This window comes from Gymnoscopelus microlampas (genome assembly GCF_963454915.1).
Source record: "Gymnoscopelus microlampas genome assembly, chromosome: 1".
Lineage (NCBI taxonomy): Eukaryota > Metazoa > Chordata > Actinopteri > Myctophiformes > Myctophidae > Gymnoscopelus > Gymnoscopelus microlampas.
Genome location: NC_139962.1, coordinates 33,864,380 through 33,888,286, shown reverse-complemented (window position 1 = coordinate 33,888,286; position 23,907 = coordinate 33,864,380). Strand labels below are relative to the sequence as shown.

Genomic DNA, 23,907 nt, shown 5'->3' with positions numbered 1-23,907 from the left:
TCTGCGAAAGCTCTCCCCACAATGTGGATGCTGGGGTTTAAGTGGTAAAATCCTATAGTACTTCGTTGACCGGTGTATCCTAAGGAGCTATCCTCTTTTCCCTCTACACTAAATCTCTTTGTCACAAATAATGATCGTGAGCTTGTATGTAGGCTATTTTCACCAAATGTTTGCCTATTTTTGCTGAATGTTCCCTTATTAACAGAATAGGATCGCTAGGGTTATTGGCATTCACCTGCTGTCCCAGTTCTAGCACAGAGTTCAAACAGCCATATAGAAACATACAGGAACTCTCTCCCAATAGGGATTCGCCATGCTCCAACACTGGACTCTTTTAAGACATTCTCTCAGGCTTATGGCATATAGTTGTTTGTTGTTTTTTGTGTTTGTTTGTCTGTTGGTTGTTCATTGTCTTTTATGTAAAGGGTCCTTGGGTTTATGAAAGGCGCTATATAAATTCAAGCTATTATTATTATTAATATTATTATACAGTATAATGGAGGTGTAGAAAATGTATAGTCTACTGTCTATATGTCTACAATCATAAATCAATGAGAAAAACAAATATTATTTACCTGTTTCTTGATGGTATGATCAACCACATTAACAAACAAAACAAAGTCATTGCCGGCACTGGACCACATTAAGGCCTATTTAAAAAAAAAATGAAAATAGCCGATCTATAAGCTCACAACGCGCAACAATGCTTTGCAAGCTTTTAGGCATACTATTTATTGATTTTTACATGTTTGAAAATATTTTATTTGAGCGGGGGGAAGAGGGGGGGAATCTCAAAATGTCAATACAGCAATGCATTGATTAAAATAACTACTACTACTTTTGAATGCAAGTACTCTAATACTTTACCTACAAATTTGCTTTAGAAACCTTCACTTGTAGCAGAGTCATTTTTGGACCAATGGTATTTATGCTTTGACTCACATTCTGGGGTTGAGTGTTTTATCCACCAACTGGTTGCCATCTGCAACAAAGCAGCTAGCAGCTTGTCTGGATTTTTTGATCAAAAGGCCACAGATGCGTTTCTCACATCATCCTGGAACATACCTGCATGCTCATGCTGAGAATCCCCCAGGTTAGATAGCAATCCAACAAGCAGATATTACTCCATCATGTTTTAAGCACATGCTGTAATTACTTTTTCATCATTTTTTGGCTCCACGCCGCTGTCAGAACATGTTCACATTGAGCAGACTTTATGTCAACATCCCTTTATTTCCTCACGTCTTCCCCCGCTGACTTTATTAGTATTCCACTGCTCAACACACTTTCAGTAAACCATGGCGTTATGCAGGGAAAATCTCATTTCACCGCGATGGAGACGAAACCCCACAGTAAAGAAAACCTGCGTGTGATTTATGAATATGAGACGAGAGATGAAGGCAAAAAAAATGACTTATGGTTTGGTTGTCCAGGGTTTTGATTCCTCGCATAACACTCCGCCTGCATGAAAACTTAACAAGATGAAAACAAGATGTTGAAAGAAAACCCTTTCAAGCGAACAGCTGAACAGGCGTGAATGTTTAATTAATCAGTAGTGACAAAAAGGGAACAACAATCAACAAAGAAACGCCGACTTCCATTTCTTACGCTGCAGTCCCACTGGCAAATCGCAGTGTGCTGTCAAAGCAGCACTTTGCTCCATACAGCCCATCACCAGGGCTGTTGCAGAGCTGCCTGCGCTGACAAAAACCCTCTGAGAGATCCATTTCAGCTGAGATTCCAACGATGAAAGTAAATCCCCCGGTTTGAGTAACAAGAGTTCAGGCGACACAGTTCACAGCAAATGTACTGTTTACAGGAGCACTTTTGTTTTGCATTTATTTATTTAATTTTCTAAAAGAGTACGAATGGGAGTTCATCACCAGCAGACAGACCGGTTACGCGGTGGTGGAAAGGAGCTAAGTACATTTACTCAAGTGCTGTACGTAACTCTTTTGAGATACTTTGACTTTACTCGAGTATTTAAATTGTTTGATACTCAAAACTTCTGCTCCAGAAGAAAATATTGCACTTTTTACTCCAGTGGAATTATTTGACAGCTTTAGTTAGTTACTTTGCTCATTTTCTTTTGTATTACTATAATAAAAAATATATTTAACAGATATATGATGATGTTTTATTATAGGTTAATCTACCCAGCAGAACATAAAGTAATTCAAATCAGCCCCACCTTTCCCAGCTGCAACATATAAAGTGATGAGCACATTAATGCATTACTAATTACAATCCACTAATATGACTATGAAATGGACCATCCTGCATAATGAGTACTTTCTTTTGATACCATAAGTATACAGTACTTTGATGCCAATACCTTTGTACTTTTACTCAAGTAAAATGTTTGATACAGGATACATTTAATTTGAACAAAACATCTCTACATTTGTGGTCTTGCTATACTTTTACTCAAGCAAAAAAAAGAAGAAAACAAATCAGATTACTTCTCCCACCACTAGATCAACAGCCAAACAGACCTGACACTAAGTCAAACTGAAGCCTCCATTACAGCCTGGAAGGAAGCCATAGGAAGTCTGCAACCTACAGCCTGGATCCACTGATGGATTCAGTTCCATCCGCAGCACCGCCTGCCTGCCTGCCTTGGCCTCGGATGTTATATCAGCCTCATGACAGGTAACAAGAGGAACCCCCAGCGAGGCATCACAGTAACAAGTGCGTACCAGTGCGTAACAATGGACCTTCCATTGCCCTAACGCTCTCAACTCCCCCAATGTCAAAACAGCCAACGGGTGGCCCGTTGATCAGCTGCCGGCTAGTCGTGAAACTTATTCACCAGAAAGCCTGAGTTATGCTTGGTCGCGCGCTGAAAATAGCCGATCGACAAGCCGGCAGCTTTGTAGATCGGTTATTTTCAGCGCGCGACACCGCAACAAAACTAACTCAGGCTAACGCCTGCATGGCGCTGCCCCAGGGGGTCAACCGGAGGGCTTTCGCTTGAAAAGTAGCATGCACAAAATTTCACTCGCAGACTTCCACCGAATAACTGCGAGCAATATGTTTGAAATACATGTGATCAGACAGCAGTAATTCATATGCATGGGTGAGAATAAGAATGTGTGTGTACTGTATGTGGAATATATGAATAATGTTATCCTCTGTTGTAAAAAATAGTTTGAGACGGTTTGTGTGTATATACGTGTTACCGGGAGGCAGAGGATGCGGTGTATGGATGGGGCGCCGTAGCCAGCCGCGGGCAATTAGCAGCGCTTCCATGCTGTCAAGCAAACTGTGGATGCCAGCATTGTGTTCACAAAAGGGCTGTGCTAATAGGTGTGGGTTTGCGTACGACACAACAATGCGTTCATATGTACTGTCTGCTGCCTATTCTGCTGTTATGATGATAAGGAAATACCGCCCCCCCCCCCTCTCTCCAAAAAAAGCATGATGCTAGATGAGTACAGTACGTTCATTTACATTAAAACCTCCAGCTGTGAGCTATAAGTCTCATTACAGCATGGGGAGGTCTGCATCATATCAATTCTCAAGTGCGTGATCACATGGAGAGAGATTTATTTTGTCTTAAAATATTTGGGTTATTTATGATTGCAGGTACAGTATTCCACAAGGAAATTCAATGGTTTCTTCCCACATATGTCTGCTAAGAAATACCATACAAACATCAAGCCATAATACCGTGCAAGCTGGTATTATGCCAGTGATTGTACACACTATAGGTTTGCATTATTACATTATGGTATATATATAATAGGCTGCATGCCCAAATAGTGTTTCTGTGATTTATGCCAACTGGGGGAAGAGTAATGGATGACCCAAATATTTTCTCATTATTTCCCAACAACTGAATGTGTATGTCTTCTGGACTGTATACTGTTTTGTTTAGCAGGGGAGAGCTGGGGTGTGTGTGTGTGTGTGTGTGTGTGTGTGTGTGTGTGTGTGTGTGTGTGTGTGTGTGTGTGTGTGTGTGTGTGTACGTGCACGTGCGGGCATGTAGACAGACAGACAGACAGAGATAGATAGATAAATAGATAGAGCTCCTGTGTTGACATGAAACACAGATCCAGATAAAGAGATGCAGCTAGGAGTAATAAGTAATCCTAATAACAGGAAAAAAAAACATATATGTGTGTGCACGCGCACGTTCGTGTGTGTGCCTGTGTGTGTGTGTGCGTTGTGACTCACCCACTCCAGACATCTCCGGTACAGAGGCCCTGTAGGGGCCCTCGATGAACTGCGGTGGATTGTCGTTGATGTCCTGCACTTTGATGATGAACTGGGACGGAGGCTCCATGGGCAGCTCCGTGTCGGCGTCCACCACCTGCGCCGTGAGCGTGTACTCGGCCTTCTCCTCGCGGTCCAGCCTCTTCATAGCGTGGATGTCCCCCGTCATCTCGTTGATGGCGAAGATGGTGCCCGCCCCCTCGCCCGCCAGCACATATTTGATGTTCTTGCCGCCTACGTCCAAGTCTGTGTGTAGCTGAAACAGGACAAAAAAAAAAAAAAGAAAAACAATTAGTTAGTGAGACTTGCAGTACTAAGTGATCAGGTTGATCCAATGACATGTATTAGAGCAGGGCTCTTCAACAGGGGGTTCGGGACCCCTAGGGGGTCCTCAGAGTTACTACCCGGGGGCCCCCAAATGTTTGTGTGGTGTACATATATATTTTTTTTTACATGAACCACTTGAACCCTAGCATCCCTTTTCTGAGGATAACTTTAGCCAAAAATCACGACTCGCACTGCGAGGCGTTGTGAGCTTGTAGATCGGCTATTTTTGGCAAAGAGGTACTGTATGGTGTAGAGGGGGGAAAAAGAGCAGACCAAGTAAAAAGAAAAGTTTAATCTGAAACACAATTTTATACAATATAGAGGGGTGGGGGTCCCTGTTTCATCTCTCTCTCAGGGGGTCCTTGGCCTGAAAACGTTGAAGACCCCTGTATTAGAGAGAACTATTGTTACCAGGGTTGGATTTGCTGGAGGTGGGTGCATTTCTCCTTTCCGACATGTCGCCTTTCCGACGTTGACTAACCCTATACCTAACCCTAACCCTAACCTTAACCGCACGCGGAAGCCACTAGTCGGAGTGGTGAGATGTCGGAATGGAAGGAGCACCCCGCTGGAGGTGAAGGAGGGTTATGGGAAATATTATACAGCGCTTTTTTATCCAAAGCACTTTACAATGTGCATTACATTCACCCAAATGAATTAAATGCATGCATTTCCTTTTGGGAAATGTAGACTGTCTGATGAGTTTGATATTTATGTTTTATATTAGCAAACATAAATATCAAACTCATCAGACAGTCTACATTTATGGCATCTGTTGTTATTTGTTAGGTATGTCCATATTATGGCCACAGATATGCCCTAAAAGTGTGAAAAACATATTTTTCATCTGACCATGTCTTTAAAATAGGCCTCCATTTTTAATGTGATATTATGATTCACAATCAAACAATCAATCTTAATAGGCCAATCTTAATTACTTCCTGTCAAACGAAAACGTACAGTGTGATGTCATAGACAGACCCCCAATATGAATGTGAACCTTAATTATATTCACCTGTGTGATTCCCATAGCTGCACATTCCTCCAAACACACCTGATTTTAAAGGTGTAGTGAAATGAAAAATATGTTTTTCACACTTTTAGAGCATATCCGTGGTCATCATATGGGCATATCTAACAATAGATGCAAAAAAAAAAGAAATTTTTTTTTTACATCTAAAGTCCCTAAAACGCCAATCTTAATTACTTCCTGTAAACGAAAACGTGCTGCGTGATGACATAATGCAGCCTTCATGAAAATAAATGAATCTTGATTACATGCACCTGTTTGATTCCCATAGCTGCACGTTCTTCAAACACAGCTGATTTTAATTACAGAGATACTCCGTTTTGAATCTCATTGAAGATGAGTGTATTACTCATTTTAAACTTCATCTGCACACTAAAATATGTATCTGAAAACATTATAGGTTAGAAATAAGCCAGGTAGTAGCAAACGTGCTTCACTGGCCGTCTCTCTCTCACTTGTAAACAAACACTAGCCGTGTTGTGCACGGCTGAAGTGATTGAGATCCAACGTCCCATAGCCTGAAGGGATGGGACCTTCTGATTGGTTTAGAGTCGTTGAGCCGACGTTTCAGGCTGAACCTTCAAAATAAAATGACCGAAAATGTCACTTCAGTGCGTCTTTAAAATACAAAAAGTAAAAGTACTAAAATGTTTGGAAATAGCAGATCTACAAGCTCACAACGCGACGCGTTGTGAGCTTGTAGATCGTCTATTTTCAAATAGCCTAGGTATAAAATAGGGCTAAAGTGGTTAATGTTTTATAATGTAATATATGTATATCTGCAAAGTAACTTGAAACTAAAATTTTCAAATAATTGTAGTGGAGTAAAAGTACAACATTTGCCTCTGAGATGTAGTGGAGTAGAAGTAAAAGTATTGGAAATTGGAAATACTCCAGTAAAGTAAAAAATACCTCAAAATTGTAAAACTTATGTACTATACTTAAGTAAATGTACTTAGTTACTTTCCACCACTGCCCCTAGTTGCATGTTTTGATGAGGACTGCATATGTCTTTATACTGCCAGGATGCTGCGGCTTTGACAGCCATGCCTGCAACGCATTGTGCTGTAACTGGGAGTCTATTCCACACACCCTTTGCTAAATGAGCCCCACTGGGGACGATAACTTTATAAGCAGCACTGGAAATGGACCTTAGCCTACATAGAGCCTTGTTATAGATCACAAATACATCATACACATACGCAGAATGTGGCGGATATATTGGACTCTGCAGTGTGAAATTCTCGAAACGCAAAAGAACCCCAGAGGCTTTGCACTAGTACTGGTGTGAGATATTCTGTGTTATATAGTCTCAGTTAGCTTGTTAGAATAGAAATTCATCAGAGTCCATAAAAAAAATCCATGAGTAAAATACTGCACACTATGAATCAAGCTCGCTAAAAGCTAAGCCCCCGACATTACTGGACGATACTGCGTGTTCTTCATTATTTTTCTAATTACAGTTTCATTAGTTCACCAAAGCAGCATTATGTGCTAGGCTGAGCGTTTGGCTCTTACTCAACATAGGCTGACTGTAACTAATGAGTCTGACAATGCTGCCAGGCCATTGCAAACATACTGTAAGTAGACATGGTCTGCTTATGGTTCATATATGCATTCAGAGTTATGAGGAATAACACTAATTAGCCATATATATGTATATTAACAATGGAGATGTACTGTAGATATTGGACAGGCAGAGTGGGTGGAGGAATGTAATTGCTTGGTTGCCTATGCTTTTAGGCACGTTTTTATGCAATGTTTTTAAACCCTGTAAGCACTTTGAGATTTGCAAGAATGTAAAGTGCGTTATAAATAAAATGTATTGTTATTAGTATTAATGGGAGAAATAGAAAGTCAGACAGACAGACAGACAGACAGACAGACAGACAGACAGACAGACAGACAGACAGACAGACAGACAGACAGACATTAAGGGAATCTGACGTGAAAGAAATTCACTTTATTTTTATTCAAATGAACCTCGAAATGAAAGTGTCTCTTTTAATTCACCTCTGAAATGAGCTCCTGATCCCTGAGATACGTTACGTTCAGATGAGAAGGTCATATTGGTCAGGAGGTCATGTCGAAGGTAGCAGGAAAAGTTGCAGTTCAACAATTCACTTGCCCAACTCGGTCTCAACATGGGTACATTTACCCCTCACCCTAAGCAATTTGGTTTCTGTATTAATCATTCTACAGAGACTGCTAACTGCTATCTCTAAAGCTGGGCTCCCACTGCAGGCGTTTTAAAAGAGATTTTCAAATCTGGTTCCATCACACATAAGAATAATTCATTTCTTTATAATAATGACATATGCACACACTACAAGATTTTGAAATTATGGCACATCACACACTAAAGGCCTTTACTAAGATTATCGGCCTAACGGAGCAACGTAGCTTTGAGAACTACTGATAGACAGTCACGTTCCTGCCACACATCGACAAGCCTCAGCTGTCCAAAGCATAACATAACAGGTTGTGTTGATCGGTCACATCTCTCTCCTTGTAGACTTGTCTCTCTCGTTCGCGCACCACTGCCCCACTCGGACAGTAGTGGCATAGTCATCCACATAGATATCAGACACAACAATCAAAAACAGATCAACAGATGCATGCAAGACCTACAGTATACTGTATGCAATGGTCTTTGCACATATAGGGCGTACTGTATCACAAGTTGGTCATACGCTGCATGGGGAAACTGCAATAACAGCTCTTCAAATGTTCTATAAACAAACTGATAAGACACTGGACAAAAAGCCATTGCAATACCATCATGTCCCTATCCTCTTCAACTACAACCTATTCAGCCTGGGCTGAAGTCTGGCGTATAGAATCATACAACTTGGCTCCCCCACAACTTAAACACTTGAATTGTGAGTTTATAGATCGACTAACAGATTTCGTCAATCACTCAACTTGGAGTGATTGTGTTGTACTAAATTGGGCAATCTTCTATTTCATATACAGCAATTTCCCTTTTGCAATTTCTCTTCTATCGTGAAGTAACTTCCAGCTTTTACATTTCAAGTCAAAGCATGGATTAACGCACGCACGAACGAACGCGAACGAACGCACGCACGCACGCACGCACGCACGCACGCACGCACGCACGCACACATACACACACACACACACACACACACACACACACACACTGTCAGACTGCAAATCAAGGTTTAAAGTACAAGCAGTGAAAAGTTGGTGTGACACAATAAAATAAAATAAAATAAAATAAAATAAAATAAAATAAAATAAAATAAAATAAAATAAAATAAAATAAAATAAAATAAAATAAAATAAAATAAAATAAAATAAAATGGTGTAAAAGTACACACACTCTAACCCTCCTTTAAATCCTCTTTGCAGTAACAGGGGATGTACAGAATTGGGGGTGGGGGGTAGTGTACATTAGAATGCAAGGTGAGAAAAGATATCTCATAACTCACTTTACCTCAAATACCGTTGAGTTCATTTGAGGTATACCTCACCTCAAATGAACTCACTTCCTTTTCTACTTTTCATTCCATTACAGGATGTTCCTCAGCTGTCCGCATGAGAGGATAAAGTCCTCTGTGGTTTACTATTTCAACGTCATGCGACTGTATCGTAATGTATTATTGAATGTGCTTTATAGTGTATTTTGTAATAATGTGATTGTGTGACTGTTTTATTGTTTTATACCTGCCCGGGGACTGCAGATGAAAATCACATCTTAGCCAATCTCGTGCAATGCATCATATTTATATTGGCAAATGTTTAAAACTCTATATGCACTTCATTGACCAGGGGTCCCCCAGGGGTCTATAATTGGACCCCCTCCTTTTTCCCCCTAAACTGTGATGATGGGAAATATGAAAATACATTACAGTACACTATTTTATTTCAGTTATGTCCTCCGTCTGTGGTAGATTTGTATTCATTCTTCCCCCAAAGCCTCTGCTCTGTGTGTGAACCCTCTGGCTAAAGGTGTCGATTCCTTTGTTCAGACTATACCACTGTAACATTTAAAGGCATCAGATGTCAGCTATACCGTACAGTGCAGTATAAAACGTGCTTGCATTCCAACTGTTGTCCAGACCTTTAGTCGCCCCTCTTTTGTACGGACTCCTCTCTTAGGCCCGGCTGACATTTTCCCCTTGTCACAGGACTATTGAGCAGTCCGACTCTCTGTCCTCACTCCTGAGAATAAAAAGATGGTTTGAGACACATCTAGGGGAGAGAGACAGACAGGAAAAGGAGGAGTGAGGCCTCAGTCAGGAAGCTGACGGCTGTGCTATACAGTCAGTGGTGTAAAGTATCTAAGTACATGTACTCAAGTACTGTACTTAAGTACAATTTTGACATATTTGTACTTTACTGGAGTATTTCCAATTTTAAATACTTTTACTTCTACTCCACTACATCTCAAAGGTAAATATTGTACTTTTACAACAATTATTTGAAAACATTACTTATAGTAACTTTGCAGATATAAATTACTATATTATAAAACATACATTAAAAACTTTAGCCCTACTTATATATAGGCTATTTGAAAATAGCCGATCTACAAGCTCACAACGCGTCGCATCGCGACGCGTTGTGAGCTTGTAGATCTGCTATTTTCAATCATTAGTACTTTTACTTTTGGTACTTTAAGTATATATTGATGCCAATACTTTTGTACTTTTACTCTTTTGTACTTGAACACAGGCCTTTTAATTGTAACAGAGTTTTTTTATATTGTGGTATTACTACTTTTACTTAAGTAAAATATCCGAGTACTTTTTCCACCACTGGCTACAGTATATATGATGCTGCTGCTGCTTTAGTTCATATGCTCTAATCTTCATCAATAGAACTTCTATACTTTACCCTGATGTGGATTATCTTGGCCGAAAAAGCTCACGAATTGTGAGCTTCTAGATCGTATATTTTCATTTGAAAGTTCACCGATTATGACAATGAACATGGGACACCGTTGTCCGTGGTTCTCGAGTGGTTTCCGAATGGACCCTCACAGGTCTGTAACTCTGAGAGCTCACAAATGGGACCAAATGGACCCTTATACGGGTCCATTTGGTTCCATTTGTACACTTTCAGAGTTATGGGGGTCTTTGAAATCGAAACGTTTGAGAAACACTGCACTATAGTGTTCATGTGTTCAAGAATGTTACGTTGTCGCTGTCAAATGAGTAAAGTAAAGTAAACTACAGAGGCAGAAATAAAACAGTTTTCCGGTGCTTTGCCATGCCTGTGTCATCCTCATCCCTGCTCCTTAAGAATCCGCAACGTGTCAACGTCTCCTCACGAGGCGGACACACAAACACAGGACAAGCATACGCATGGCTACAATCAGCAGCATCTATTTCATTTCCTGTCACAGAGCTTCAATGGGAGGATCCTTTGGGGGGGCCTTTGCTGAGGGACACCGCGGCAAGGTAACCCCCCCCCCCTCTCCCCCCTCCCTCGACCTCTAAACCCCCCTCAACGTTTTCATGAGCTCGGTGTTCTGCGCGCGCCGTCTCTGAGGTGTTGTTCACAGACACTGACAAAGCACATTCACTTAAATTGTCACACCTTGCACTTTTGTTTTCCTAATTGTGCCATCATTTCACATGAAAGATGTAGCTCATTAACACAAATGCCTCACAACATCCTGCACACTGAGAAACCTTTAAATGAGCCCAAATTAATGATGGCCTGTCAGGTTTTTTTTCACCCTCCCCCATTATGTGTGTGTGTGTGTGTGTGTGTGTGTGTGTGTGTGTGTGTGTGTGTGTGTGTGTGTGTGTGTGTGTGTGTGTGTGTGTGTGTGTGTGGGCGCGTGCACACTAATGTGTCCGTGCGTGTCTCTTACCTTTACGGGAGGTAAACTGTAAATTCAAGCTTGCTCTTTGATTTCTTTTTCATCATACATCAGAGATATTCTTCCGTGATTGCATTCCATGCAGGGGGGGGGGGGCGTTTTTTTTTTTTCTTTTCTTTTTTACATTTGTGACTCTGTAGCTCAGTGGTGATGCCACACTCCTTAACATAACCCATAAAACATATGTTACTGTAGAATGCATTAATGTTGATGCTGTAGTTGAATTATGAATGTCTGCCAAACCTGTAATTAGAATAGTGGGTGTGTTGTTAAAATTAAGGTGTGAAGGTATGATAATTAAAACAGGAATGGCTTGAACCAGCTGTGACAATGCTTAACTATTGGTTGTGTTGGTACTGATAATACTTTCATTGAAGCTTGGGTAGCTTGTAGTGATGCGCGGGTCGGGTTTTTTCATGACCCGCCCCGCCCCGTCCCGCGACGGAACCCAACCCGCCTCAACCCGCCCCGCGAACCCATACATAAATCTACGGCTCAACCCGCCCCGCGACCCGCGATTTTTTTTTAATTCTGTAAAATCATGGTTAGAAAATAATCCCCAAGTGTATTCAAACTGTTTTATTGTTATTATTCTTCTTCTTATTAGGAATAAAGACAAAACAAGAGCATGTTATTATTTTTATTTTTTTTGCGCGTGAGACCGCGTGACCCGCTCACCCGCAGCCCGCATAATTTTCTCCGAAATTCTGACTCGACCCACCCGCGCCGCGGGTTGACCCGCGGGTTACGGGTCAACCTGCGCATCACTAGTAGCTTGAGTACAAATCTGGTATTTTAATTAGGTTAATCAACTTTTTTTCCCCAAGAAAGGGTCTTCTTGTTTCTGAATTCCTTTTTTGTTGTTTTTGCCCTGCTTTTGTTATTTTTGTGCCATTTGTTTTAAACCCTGTAGCACTTTGTGATTTCCAATTTGTTTTAAGTGTGTCATAAATAAAATGTATCATTATAAAATGTATTTCTGTATAGGATTTAAGTAGTTAAAACAAAAATCAGTGACCAACGTGTAAGCTTTGTTGTTATGGTTACCACATGCTTTGATCTTGATTTGGGTTATTATTGTAAGCAAGTCTTTTGCACACCTACAAAGGCCACAGGTGCGTAGGAGAAGACCAGGCGAGGGCCACAACGTACTGAAAGAAAAAAAAAACTCCTGCACACTGTCTTCAAATGCAAGAAAAAGATTTAATCGGAAAACAGCAACGTTTTGGTCTGTTAGACCTTCCTTCCTTAAGATAACTTGATGAAGGTCTAACAGACTGAAACGCTGTTGTATTCCCATTCAATCTTTTTCTTGCATTTGAAGACAGTGTGTACTGTAGGAGTTTTTTCTTTCAATTATTATGTACTGTAAAAAATAAATACAAATAAATAAATAAGAAAACCAAAAACATTCAAAACAAACAAGAAAATCACAAAAATGACAGCTACTGTAGGGTTATTGACTTTTGTCAGAGGAAACAGCTCCAGATCTCGGTTTACATGTATTATCTGTGTTTCATTTTCACTTATTAATGACTCATCTCACTCAACCATACACTACACTGTTATGGAGGGGAGACACTACCAGCACAGGAACATGTCATGTTAACCCGGGTAACAAAAGTAGTCATACACACAAACACAATGCAGCCATGTGACCTTGATTGATGCTGCATGAAGGTTTGTGAGGCCACCATGACACCAGTCATGTTAATGAAGTTGTTTGGACTTACAATTCATCCATGGAGTGCAGCAGGTACTTTATATCCATGACGTGCTATATACATATATATATCTTATTATTATTATTATTTATTATGTATTATTTATTTATTTATTTTATTATTGTCTCCGCCAGGCCGAAAGGCATGGCGAGAGAGTATGTTTTGCCCCCTGTCCGTCCGTCCGTGTGTCCGTCCGTCCTTCCATCCTTCTGTCAGCTAATCTCCGCCACCGTTGGCCCAGTCGCTGTGAAACTGCGCACACACACTCCCTGGACGCCACCATGAGGCCGATTTTTGCTGCGAAACTGTGTCGCTGCGAAACTGTGCACACACACTCCCTGGATGCCAATTCAGAACCTCTGCCTCAAATTTTTCACATGGGCCTGTTATAGCGCCACCTGGAGGCCGATTTGTGCAAAACCCATTTTTTCACATTACTCCTACAGATTTTATCCAAACGTCATGCAAATCAGTACACAGTATCTCTATAGTCATGTGATCAACACGGATCTGTCCGATTTCCCATATTCCATCCTCATTGGCTAAGGTTCGCTTCCAAAATTTGCAGGATTGGTCCGTTTTGAACAAAATGCCTCAAATCCTGAACGCAGCTTGCGATTTCCGTGAAATTTCACAAAAACATTCCCACTAGGCCAAGGAAGAAATGCCACCCTTTTTCACATTGGCCTGTTATAGCGCCACCAGCAGGTCTAATTTAGCAAAACACATTTTTGGAACAAAATGCCTCAAATCATGAATGCAGTGTCCGATTGAAGAATAAATTGCACCCTTTTCACATTGGCCTATTATAGCGCCACCAGGAGGCCACAATATCGTACCTGACCTGGCGAAGACCTGTGCTCCGAGGAGCACTTTCTCTAGTCTATATTTTTTTTTTATTCTGAAACATTTTAAAGATTTCCGTCTTCTTGGGTTAAGTCTGTCTGTGGGTTTTATTGAACCAATGAAAAGAGACTTGTGACTAAACAATAACTGCACTGGATCCATCCATTTTCAACTTGTGGAAAGTAACGGTTATTTCGGGACACAGGTTTCTGCCCGCTAGTGATGACATTTATTTTCTTATTTATCACTTATTTTCTCAAAACATTATTCTCCCATATACAGGAGTGTGTGCAGGTCCACAGTTTTACAAAGACTGGTTTGATTGTAGGAATCACACAGAAGTTGGAACTGATCTTTTGCTTTGCTCCTTGCCAGCAGCCTCACTCTGTAAAATGTTGAGTGTGAGAGAGAGGGTACAAATGGAACCGAATGGAACCAAATGGAACCAAATGGACCCATCCATTTCAGAGTTAAATTAACAGTCAGCATTTTTACTGTGCATGCATATAAAACGTACCCTATATGCACTCAAAGACTCTCACAAATGCACACGCACACACGCTCGCATAGAAACACACACACACACACACACACACACACACACACGCACACGCGCACACACACACACACACACACACACACACACACACACACACACACACACACACACACACACACACACACACACACACACACACACACACACACACACACACACACACACACACACACACGCGGCCCAACAACGTCCAATAATGGCTGCTTTAGCCTGTCAGCCAATGAGGAAATATGTCATTCCATGGTGAAGAGAGGCTTTTACTGCAATCACTGGAACAATCACTGTATCCTAATGAGGAAGACTCCATCGCCCTTCAGCCCCGGGCTCCATACACTTAAGTGTAGCAGTAAGCCCTACATGGAGAATTAATGATTTTTACTCCTTGTCAGGGCAAGTGGTGGCTTGGCATGTGTTCCCCCCTACAGTATGCATAGAAGTCATGGAGAGAGACAGAGAGAGAGAGAGAGAGAGAGAGAGAGACCAGATATGTGCATTTTTAAAAAAGTGTTGGCATTTCTTTATTTTAACACTTGTCTGCTCAATGTTGACTCCCTCATGGCTCTATATCAGTGTATTTTCTGTTTTCGGCCTACATCTTCCCTGAAAATAGCCGATCACAAGCTTACATCTTATCCTTACCTTGTGCTTTTGCAATTAAAGAAATATGAATTTATTTAATAGCAAGAGCAATTACGTTTTTTATGTTGTTTAAGTTGTTACACTGCGGTTTACACACACAAAAAAGTAGATTTAAGGACAACTTTAATAGTAAAGGTCAGGACTCAGGAGAGGGAGAGAGAGAGAGAGAGAGAGAGAGAGAGAGAGAGAGAGAGAGAGAGAGTGTGTGTGAGAGAGAGAGAGAGAGAAAGAGAGAGAGAGAGCGAGAGAGCGCGAGAGAGAGAGAGAGAGAGTGCGAGAGAGAGAGTGCGAGAGAGAGAGAGAGAGAGAGGGAGAGAGGGAGAGAGGGAGAGAGAGAGAGGGGTATATTATGTCACAGTTAAGGCAGGCATGGTGTCTTGTATACAGAAGGAAGGAGTTTCTGGTCTCAGATTGTCTCTGTTAGACTGAGTTACATGACGTCAGTCAGAATACACCTTTTTCGCTGCAGCAATATTGACATGAAATAGGGGTAGGCCTAAACGCTGGTGTTGACAATTACACTAATTAAGGTTCAAGTCCATTCAGTGTAGCACTTCCAGTGAGCCAACATGCACAATATAGCAGCACCCTGACTCTGTCTGACCTGAATGGAACAGTACCTTAATTAGTATCATTGTTAATGCCTGTGTTTACCGTTATTATTTCATGTCAAAATGGCTGCCATGGAAAAGGTCTTTTGAAGCCCCAGTTTAAATATTTATCTGATGATACATTTGGGACTTTACAATGTGTTCAAACCACAACCCCCGGACTCTGGGAAATCAGTGGAGCTGATGATGCATGTGACTATGAATATATTTATATTTTATGATATAAAATGTACCGTCTCTGTCGGGTGGAAACCTCATATGTCCAAAACTGTTACTTTTCAGGATTAAAATTTAAAAAACAGCAAAAGAAGCAGATCGACAAGCTCAAAACGTGTTGCGTCGCACCGTTGCGGATGTGCTACTTTTGATGCTTTCGTATCCTGCTGTAGGGCGTTAATTTCCCAAAAAAAAAAAACAACAAGTTAGAATATGGATATGAGAGGTTTCTGCACCGACAGCAACGATGTAAAAGCGAAGCCTGTAAGCAGTGGTGGAAAAAGTACTAACATTTCTTATTAAGTAAAATTATCAATACTGCAATGTAGAAATTCTCTGTTACTAGTAAAAGACCAGAATTCAAAAGTACAAAAGTATTGTTATCAAAATGTACTTAAAGTACCAAAAGTAGAAAGTACTCATTATGCAGAATGTCCCATTTCACAAGTTTCCAAATGTATACAAATATTTTGAAAATAGCAGATCTAAAAGCTCACAATGCGTCGCATCGACGCATTGTGAGCTTTTAGATCTGCTATTTTCAAATGGCTGAAATGTATATAGGGCTGAAGTGGGTAATGTATGTTTTGTAATTATAATCAAAATCTACAAAGTAACTAGTAACTCAAGTTCTCAAATAATTGTAGTGGAGTAAAAGTACAATATTTGGATCCGAAATGTAGTGGAGTAGAAGTTAAAGTACTGAAAATTGGAAATGATCCAGTAAAGTAAAAAATACCTCAAAATTGTACTTAAGTACAGTATTTGAGTAAATGTACTTAGTTACTTTACACCACTGGTCCTCACCAATGCTCATTATAAGATGGCAGCCATTCAGAGGTGGGAGTATGGACAGTTCAGAAACCTGCCTACCAATGTCATGATTAATGTGGATTCCGAGCTAAAGGAAAATAAAGCCTCTCTCTTATTGGAAAGTTGGCATGCTGAAATAGGAACCATTGTTCTTGCATCAATAATCAGTCAACCAATCAATCAATTAATCAATTTAGACCTTTCCCCAGAAGGTATGCACAGTCCACCTCTGAGGCACAGAGCATGTAGACAGAAATGATGTCACCGTCCCATGGTAAGTATTAGTGATGAGGGCCCATATAGGAGATGATGTGGAAAAGTCTTAAATGAACATGTTTCTTTAAGTAGATTTACAGTTAGGTGTGCTTATGTTGGAATTCAACAGACACTAAAGCTTGCTCTAGAGATGCTGATTTAAGAAACATTTAGAGTGGCCTCTTAAGTTATTTCCAGAGCTGTATTGTATTATTACTTAAATATACTTAAATGTATGTATGTATGTATAATTATTATTAGTATTATTATGTATTAATATTATGTATTATGTATTATTATTATTAGTATTATTATTATTAGTATTATTTGTAACATGATGGGTTATTTGGACACAGTTGCATGACCATACCTGGTGATCTAAGCTGTGGGAAAATGTCATAATGTATTACATGAAATATACAGCAGGTTGCATGTTCTTATATAAAATGTATGGCAATCCCCCAAGGCTATGTGGAGCGTGCTGTAGTTTACATTCTTGTAACATCCAGATGCTGACCTTTGTACAATAACTCAATCTACTATTCAGTCACTTTTGTATCGCTTCATTTACTCTGTCATATAGCCTACGTCAGTGTTGCGCACCGACAATTAGTCGATCTACAAGCCCACAACGCGTCGCAATGTGACACCTTGTGAGCTTGTAGTTCTACTATGTTTGGCACGCGACACCGCCCGTACGTTCAAGTATAAATCAGGCTTTTGTCCCAGTTCTCCTCACCTGGTTGCGTTGCCCCTGTGTGACACAGCATAGCAACAAAGCCACTGGCAGTATTGGTAAAGGTACTTTCTCCAAGACAAGACTTAGGAACAAACAAACAGGGAAGAATTTCAGTAATATAAGCTTGGGAAACACTATTATTTCGCAAACGGCCTTTGCGTTTTTGAACACTTACACAAGATGTAACAACAATAAAGAAACCTTGAGCAAGTATTAAATGGTGCATTTATAAAGTGCCTTGCATTACATTCAGCCATTCACAAACCGATGCCGGAGGAAACAAGGCACCAACCTGCTCATCGGGAGCATGCAGTTAGGGGTGTCTTGCTCAAGGACACTTCGACACTAATATAACCCAGAGGGAGCTGGAGATCAATGCGGCCGCCATACCTCCTGCCACCGTGTCACTGCCATGCCCCCGATACCACAACGGAACCAAACTTCACATTTCGGGAGGCTTTTGCGAAACCACCGAATGTTCAGCAATAACTGGTCAAATTATAGAGCAAGGTTTTTCCTTTGTCTTTTTCTTTTCCTTTTCACCGTACAACGCCTCCGGCTACGGTTGCCTAAATAGTTACTTAAGATAGATCCCGCTCAAACAATGTCTGGAAAGCTAATCCAGCCGCTTCCCATTTGTGGGATTTCAACTGCTAATTACACCTACATGAATAATCTGTAATTCTAAATATTGCAATAACATTTTGAATGTACGGAACAGATGGCGCGATGCATGATATATGATACACTTAGCTATTCTCGGGAACATTTTCCCTGCAGTCTGTCTCGTGGCACGCAGCGTTTTATCAAATTGGACAGAAAAAAAAGTTTCCTTCTGGTGAGAGCCACAGCGTACATCACTGGATTGAAAACCATCATCAGAATTTAGTTGAAAAACCCCATGTCCGCTTGGAAAATTGGACACTTGAGCTGTTTACTACAATTTTGTAGCTTTAGTGCAAGAATAAATTATTTATATCGTCTCTGCTGGGTGGAAACCTCATACGGCCAAAAACTGTTACTTTTCAGGATTCCAATTAAAAAATAGCAAACGTAGCAGATCTACAAGCTCAAAACGCGTCGCTTGTAGATCTGCTATTTTTGAGTAGGGCGTTAATTTACGAACAAACACAAAAAGTGAAAATATAGAGATACAGGGTTTCTGCTTGACAGCGACGATACGTAATACTTTAAATTTCCAAATACTATCCCTACACTTACTGGGTTTTCTTATGTACTTCTGTACTGTATATTAAAAGCAATAAAATGTGTGTTTGTGGAGCATAACATGGTGCTATTTTGAGAGGTCAGAAAAACAAACCCATTCATACCTCAGCCTCTGGTTTTTCCTTAACCACTTTCAATCTGGTGTCCCTATGTTGGGCATGTCAGTACAGGCTGCAGTGGTGTAAAAGGTACTCAAATTATTTACTTAAGTAAAAGTATCAATACTGCAATGTAAAAATACTCTGTTACAAGTACAGTCCGGAATTAAAAATGTACTTGAGTAAAAGTACAGAAGTATTACATTACATTACAGTCATTTAGCCGACGCTTTTATCCAAAGCGACTTACAATAAGTGCATTCAACATAGGTAGGGAACGAAAACTACTAATCACCAGAAGTCTTAAGTGCATTTCCTGCAAAAACAAGCAACCAAGAGTATACCTAGCACTAAGGTAAAAGTGCTATATATCAGCTACCTACTTTCTTAAACAGATGAGACAAAATAGCAAAATCAAATGAGAACGAGCTAATACAAAAAGTGTATCGACTAAACAAGATCCAATAAAACAGTACAACAGTATTGGCATCAAAATATACTCAAAGTACCAAAAGTAAAAGTACTCATTATGCAGAAATAATGCATAATAATTAATATTGTATTAATAATGTAATAATAATCAAAATATAAAATATACAGTAGTAACTAGTAACTAAAGTTTTAGAATAATTGTACTTTACTTTACAAAATTATACATTTACTCAAGTACTGTATTTGAGTAAATGTATTTAGTAACTTTCCACCACTGGTCAGTGCAGGCCCCAAAAAAAGAAGCACATCTGCAAGCTCACGATGTGATGGTGTCACGATGTGATGCGCTGTGAGCTTGTAGATTAGCTATTCCCCTTTATTTGCCGTATACGACAAATTATACAGGGCTTAAGTGGTTCATGAAATGGACTCGTGACCCAGACAAAAGATAAGGTGATAGTTTATAATTGAAGCCACTTATAGGTTCAGAAAGGCCCTGTAATTGTCTCTTATATAATTAAATGGAGGGAGGAGATGAATGATTGACACGCTGTGTGTGTTTTCTTTTTTTTTTGCCCACTTTCTCTTTCATTCGATCTTGAATTAATGACGCAAATGAAGGCATGCAGACCCTGTGAATCATTCATGTTGAATGTGTGTGGGTTTTAAACACTGCATGGTCAATGAGGGTTAATGTGCTCCAAATGTTACCGGCGCTCATCTCATGAAAACATGCCATGTTTCTTTTCCACCGCTCAGGTCCAGAGCGTTGCAACACCTCAAGATTAATTCAAAGTCAAAGCGGACCACAGTGGACATAGCTACCTTTAGCCTTGAGAGGGCAACACAATTAGATTTAGTCATCCATGAAAAGCTCGTTTTGCTTGTGAGTGTGTGGGTGTTCTTTTTTTTAGAGGAACCATTTCAATCATTTCATGGCACAATGGAAAACAGAAGGAAAAGAAAAGCCGCTCCCGTTGTCTATGGGGGGGGGGCTGATGTCAAATCGGCTCAATATTCAGGAGTAACTTGTTTTCAACCAATCTGCCCTGTAGTTCATGAAACATCTTTGTGCCTCGTACATGACATGATACAATGTGTGCACGCTGATGTGCACGCTGATGTGCACCAACGGTGCGATTGCACAATGGCTCAAGACAAAACGGGAAAGTGTACTGTGGCGGTCTGCTATTCTTCGGCGCGCCACACCGTCATACGACAGAGCATATAGACAAGGTTTAAGCGCCAGTGGTGGAAAAAGTACTCACATTTCTTACTGAAGTATCACTACTGCATTGTAGAAATACTCTGTTACAAGTAAAAGTCCGGAATTGAAAATTTAATTTAATTGTAGTGGAGTAAAAGAACAATATTTGCCTCTGAGATGTAGGCTAGTGGAGTAGAAGTACAAGTATAGACAATTGGAAATACTCTGGTAAAGTAAAAGTACTTCAAAATTGTACAGTACTTGAGTAAATGTACTTAATTACTTTACACACTGTTAAGCGCCAGAACCTGCACATGAGAAGACAGAGTAGGATGATGTGAATGTGGTGAACAACATGCTGCGTGTCAAATAGATCTGCATTAACCTCAACTACTGTCATTACCCAATCCCAATGCTTCACACAGTGTGTGATTGTGTGTGTGTGTGTGTGTGTGTGTGTGTGTGTGTGTGTGTGTGTGTGTGTGTGTGTGTGTGTGTGTGTGTGTGTGTGTGTGTGTGTCAGCGGGGGGGGGGGGGGGGGTAGAAAAATAAATAAATACGTGTAATCAAGGAGCACAACAGTTTTCTCTTTGTCTCATGTGGTTGACCTAATCAAATCAAGGAATGAGATTGATTTCTTGGGCTGCAGATGGAGCTGGTATAGCAAGTCCAATTCCGCCCGCCGGCTCGCTCTATATCATGCGTTTTCTCGGTCCAGATGGTGCAGCTCGGGTCTGTAATTCATATTTCAACGTTTCACCATCTCCCCCATCCCCACCTCTCTCTCTCTCTCTCTCTCTCTCTCTCTCTCTCTCTCTCTCTCTCTCTCTCTCTCTCTCTCTCTCTCTCTCTCTCTCTCTCTCTCTCTCTCTCTCTCTCTCTCTCTCTCTCTCAGTCTTAATTCTCTCCCTATTCTGGGGGCGAACATTCAGATCTACAAGCTCAGAGAGCACTGCAACACAATTTTCAGCAAAGTTATTTGGTGTAGAGCAATACCAGGAGGGGCCCTTGTATATATCCTTGGGGCACTCCGCTCAGCTACGTTCTGTATAAAGTGTTAATGGTTCATGTCTATCTTCACTTTCTTAACCCCCCCCCCCCCTCTCTCTCTCTCTCTCTCTCTCTCTCTCTCTCTCTCTCTCTCTCTCTCTCTCTCTCTCTCTCTCTCTCTCTCTCTCTCTCTCTCTATCATGCTACTATTCCTAGACTGTGTCACATTTTTCCTCATCATTCAACAATTGAGTAAATGGGTGACGATCATTATCATAAATCTGTCATAAAACATGTGTTTCTGTGATCTTGTTAAATGTCACAAGCAACATGCGCGTTACTCTGTGACTCTGCCGCCTCCCTATACTCCCCCGCTTGGTTGAACTGCCAAAGGAAAAAAAGTAATCTATCAATCAAATGCAAAAAGACTATGTTTCAGGGTTAGCTAATACATAAAAAAAGAATAATACTTTACTTAATTACTACATTGACCTGTCAAGTGTGAGCACACTATAAATTGTATTGTACTTCATCTTTGAGTTAATGTAATTGCTAATTCCATGTTACATGTAGAGTAGGAAGATGTTTCACTGTTGAAATGTTATGTCAATCTGAGGAGTTTGGGAGTCCTGAGATTGTTTAGGTTCCTATTTTCATTCTGATCGGTGTGTATCATGAGTCAGCAGCTTTCGAAGCTATTGTGCAGAGTAGTATATATATATATATATATATATATATATATATATATATATATATACACGCACACACGCACACGCACACGCACACACGCACACACACACACACACACACACACACACACACACACACACACACACACACACACACACACACACACAGCATACATTATATACTGTATGCATGCATTTCCATAATTGGAAGCCATGCGTTGCCAGAGCCATTCTTTAGGGCTTATTCCTGCAGGAAAATGCAGATGTGCTTCCCAGTGCCTGTTCAGACTGTCAAAGTCATTGTTCTCAAACCTGAGAAGCCTTGCAAATTAGCCAGTTTCAATGCCAACTGCCACTGCCAGGGAAACATGCATTGCTGGTGTTGAAATCCAACCAGGCATGGGGCTCCTGTACGGAGGCTTGAATAATGGGCTCTGACACGACTGGCTAAGCACCTTTACTTGTCTATGTGTGTGAGCCCTATACCGCAGGACTCACTGCCTACTTCTGTGCTCATAAACCCTGCTAAATTGGGGTGCTTAAGACTTGTGTATTCATAATGTTTAGTCATTTGGAATGCTTTTTCTCTGTAATTCCTCTACACAAACAAAAATGAATAAATAAAATGGCTTCTTTGTGCTTTGCTTGTAATATGCACACGGCTATTTATAGAGCTGCAGTGCTGCTGATTTAATGACATTAATAATTGAAAACAGGAGTGTAATCATTAGGGCTGTTCCCTAGTCTATTATTTGATTAAACACTTACATTTTACATACTGTATATACTTTATTGACCGTACGGTACCCCAGGGGTCTATACTTGGTCTCCTCTTTTTTTTCTCCTCTACACCAAATGTCTAGCCGATCTACAGTACAAGCTCACAATGTGTCGAGCAGCGACGCGTTGTGAGCTTGTAGATCAGCTATTTTCGCCACATGTTTGCCTATTATGACCTCCCCAGAATAGGGACGCTATAGGGTTCATGTGGTTTGTTGATTGCATTTTTTAAGCTTTTTTTTCATACACAAGTGTATTCCCCAATATAGTGTTGTGAAATGTACTGTATGACCCTTTATTCCTGGCAGTGTATAACGTTCAAAAGCCATGGTTATTGTGAACAACGGTCGGTTCGGTTTTAGTCAGACTGTTGTCATTTTTCATGCTTGCTTTTCTCCTCCCACGCATGCACATCTGTTGTGGAATCTATATCCCTTTATCCCTGGCATTCTGTAACTTCCAAAAGCCAGTAGTTATTTTGAACATTAGAATGTTCATTTGTCAACCTCACCAACCTGAAACTGCTGGTCTCTGCAAAAAAAAAAACTATTTAGCAGATTGTTGACAAATTCCTGTGACAATTAGTTGACTAAGAATTTAGTTAGTTGAGGATACAGCCCTAATAATCAGCACTATTTGGCCAAAATATG

At 40.5% G+C, this 23,907-nt stretch overlaps 1 protein-coding gene across 1 annotated transcript in view; it reads right to left on the bottom strand.

Annotated features, from left to right (window-relative positions):
• The window catches only part of cdh8 (cadherin 8), a gene marked incomplete at both ends in the record, with an annotated part of 158,280 nt that overhangs the window by 104,662 nt on the left and 29,711 nt on the right, over window positions 1-23,907 (bottom strand). The window contains one exon of the mRNA XM_084075116.1: window positions 4,180-4,474. Coding sequence (XP_083931242.1) covers window positions 4,180-4,474 — 295 coding nt within the window. The remainder of the gene's footprint in view (window positions 1-4,179; window positions 4,475-23,907) is intronic.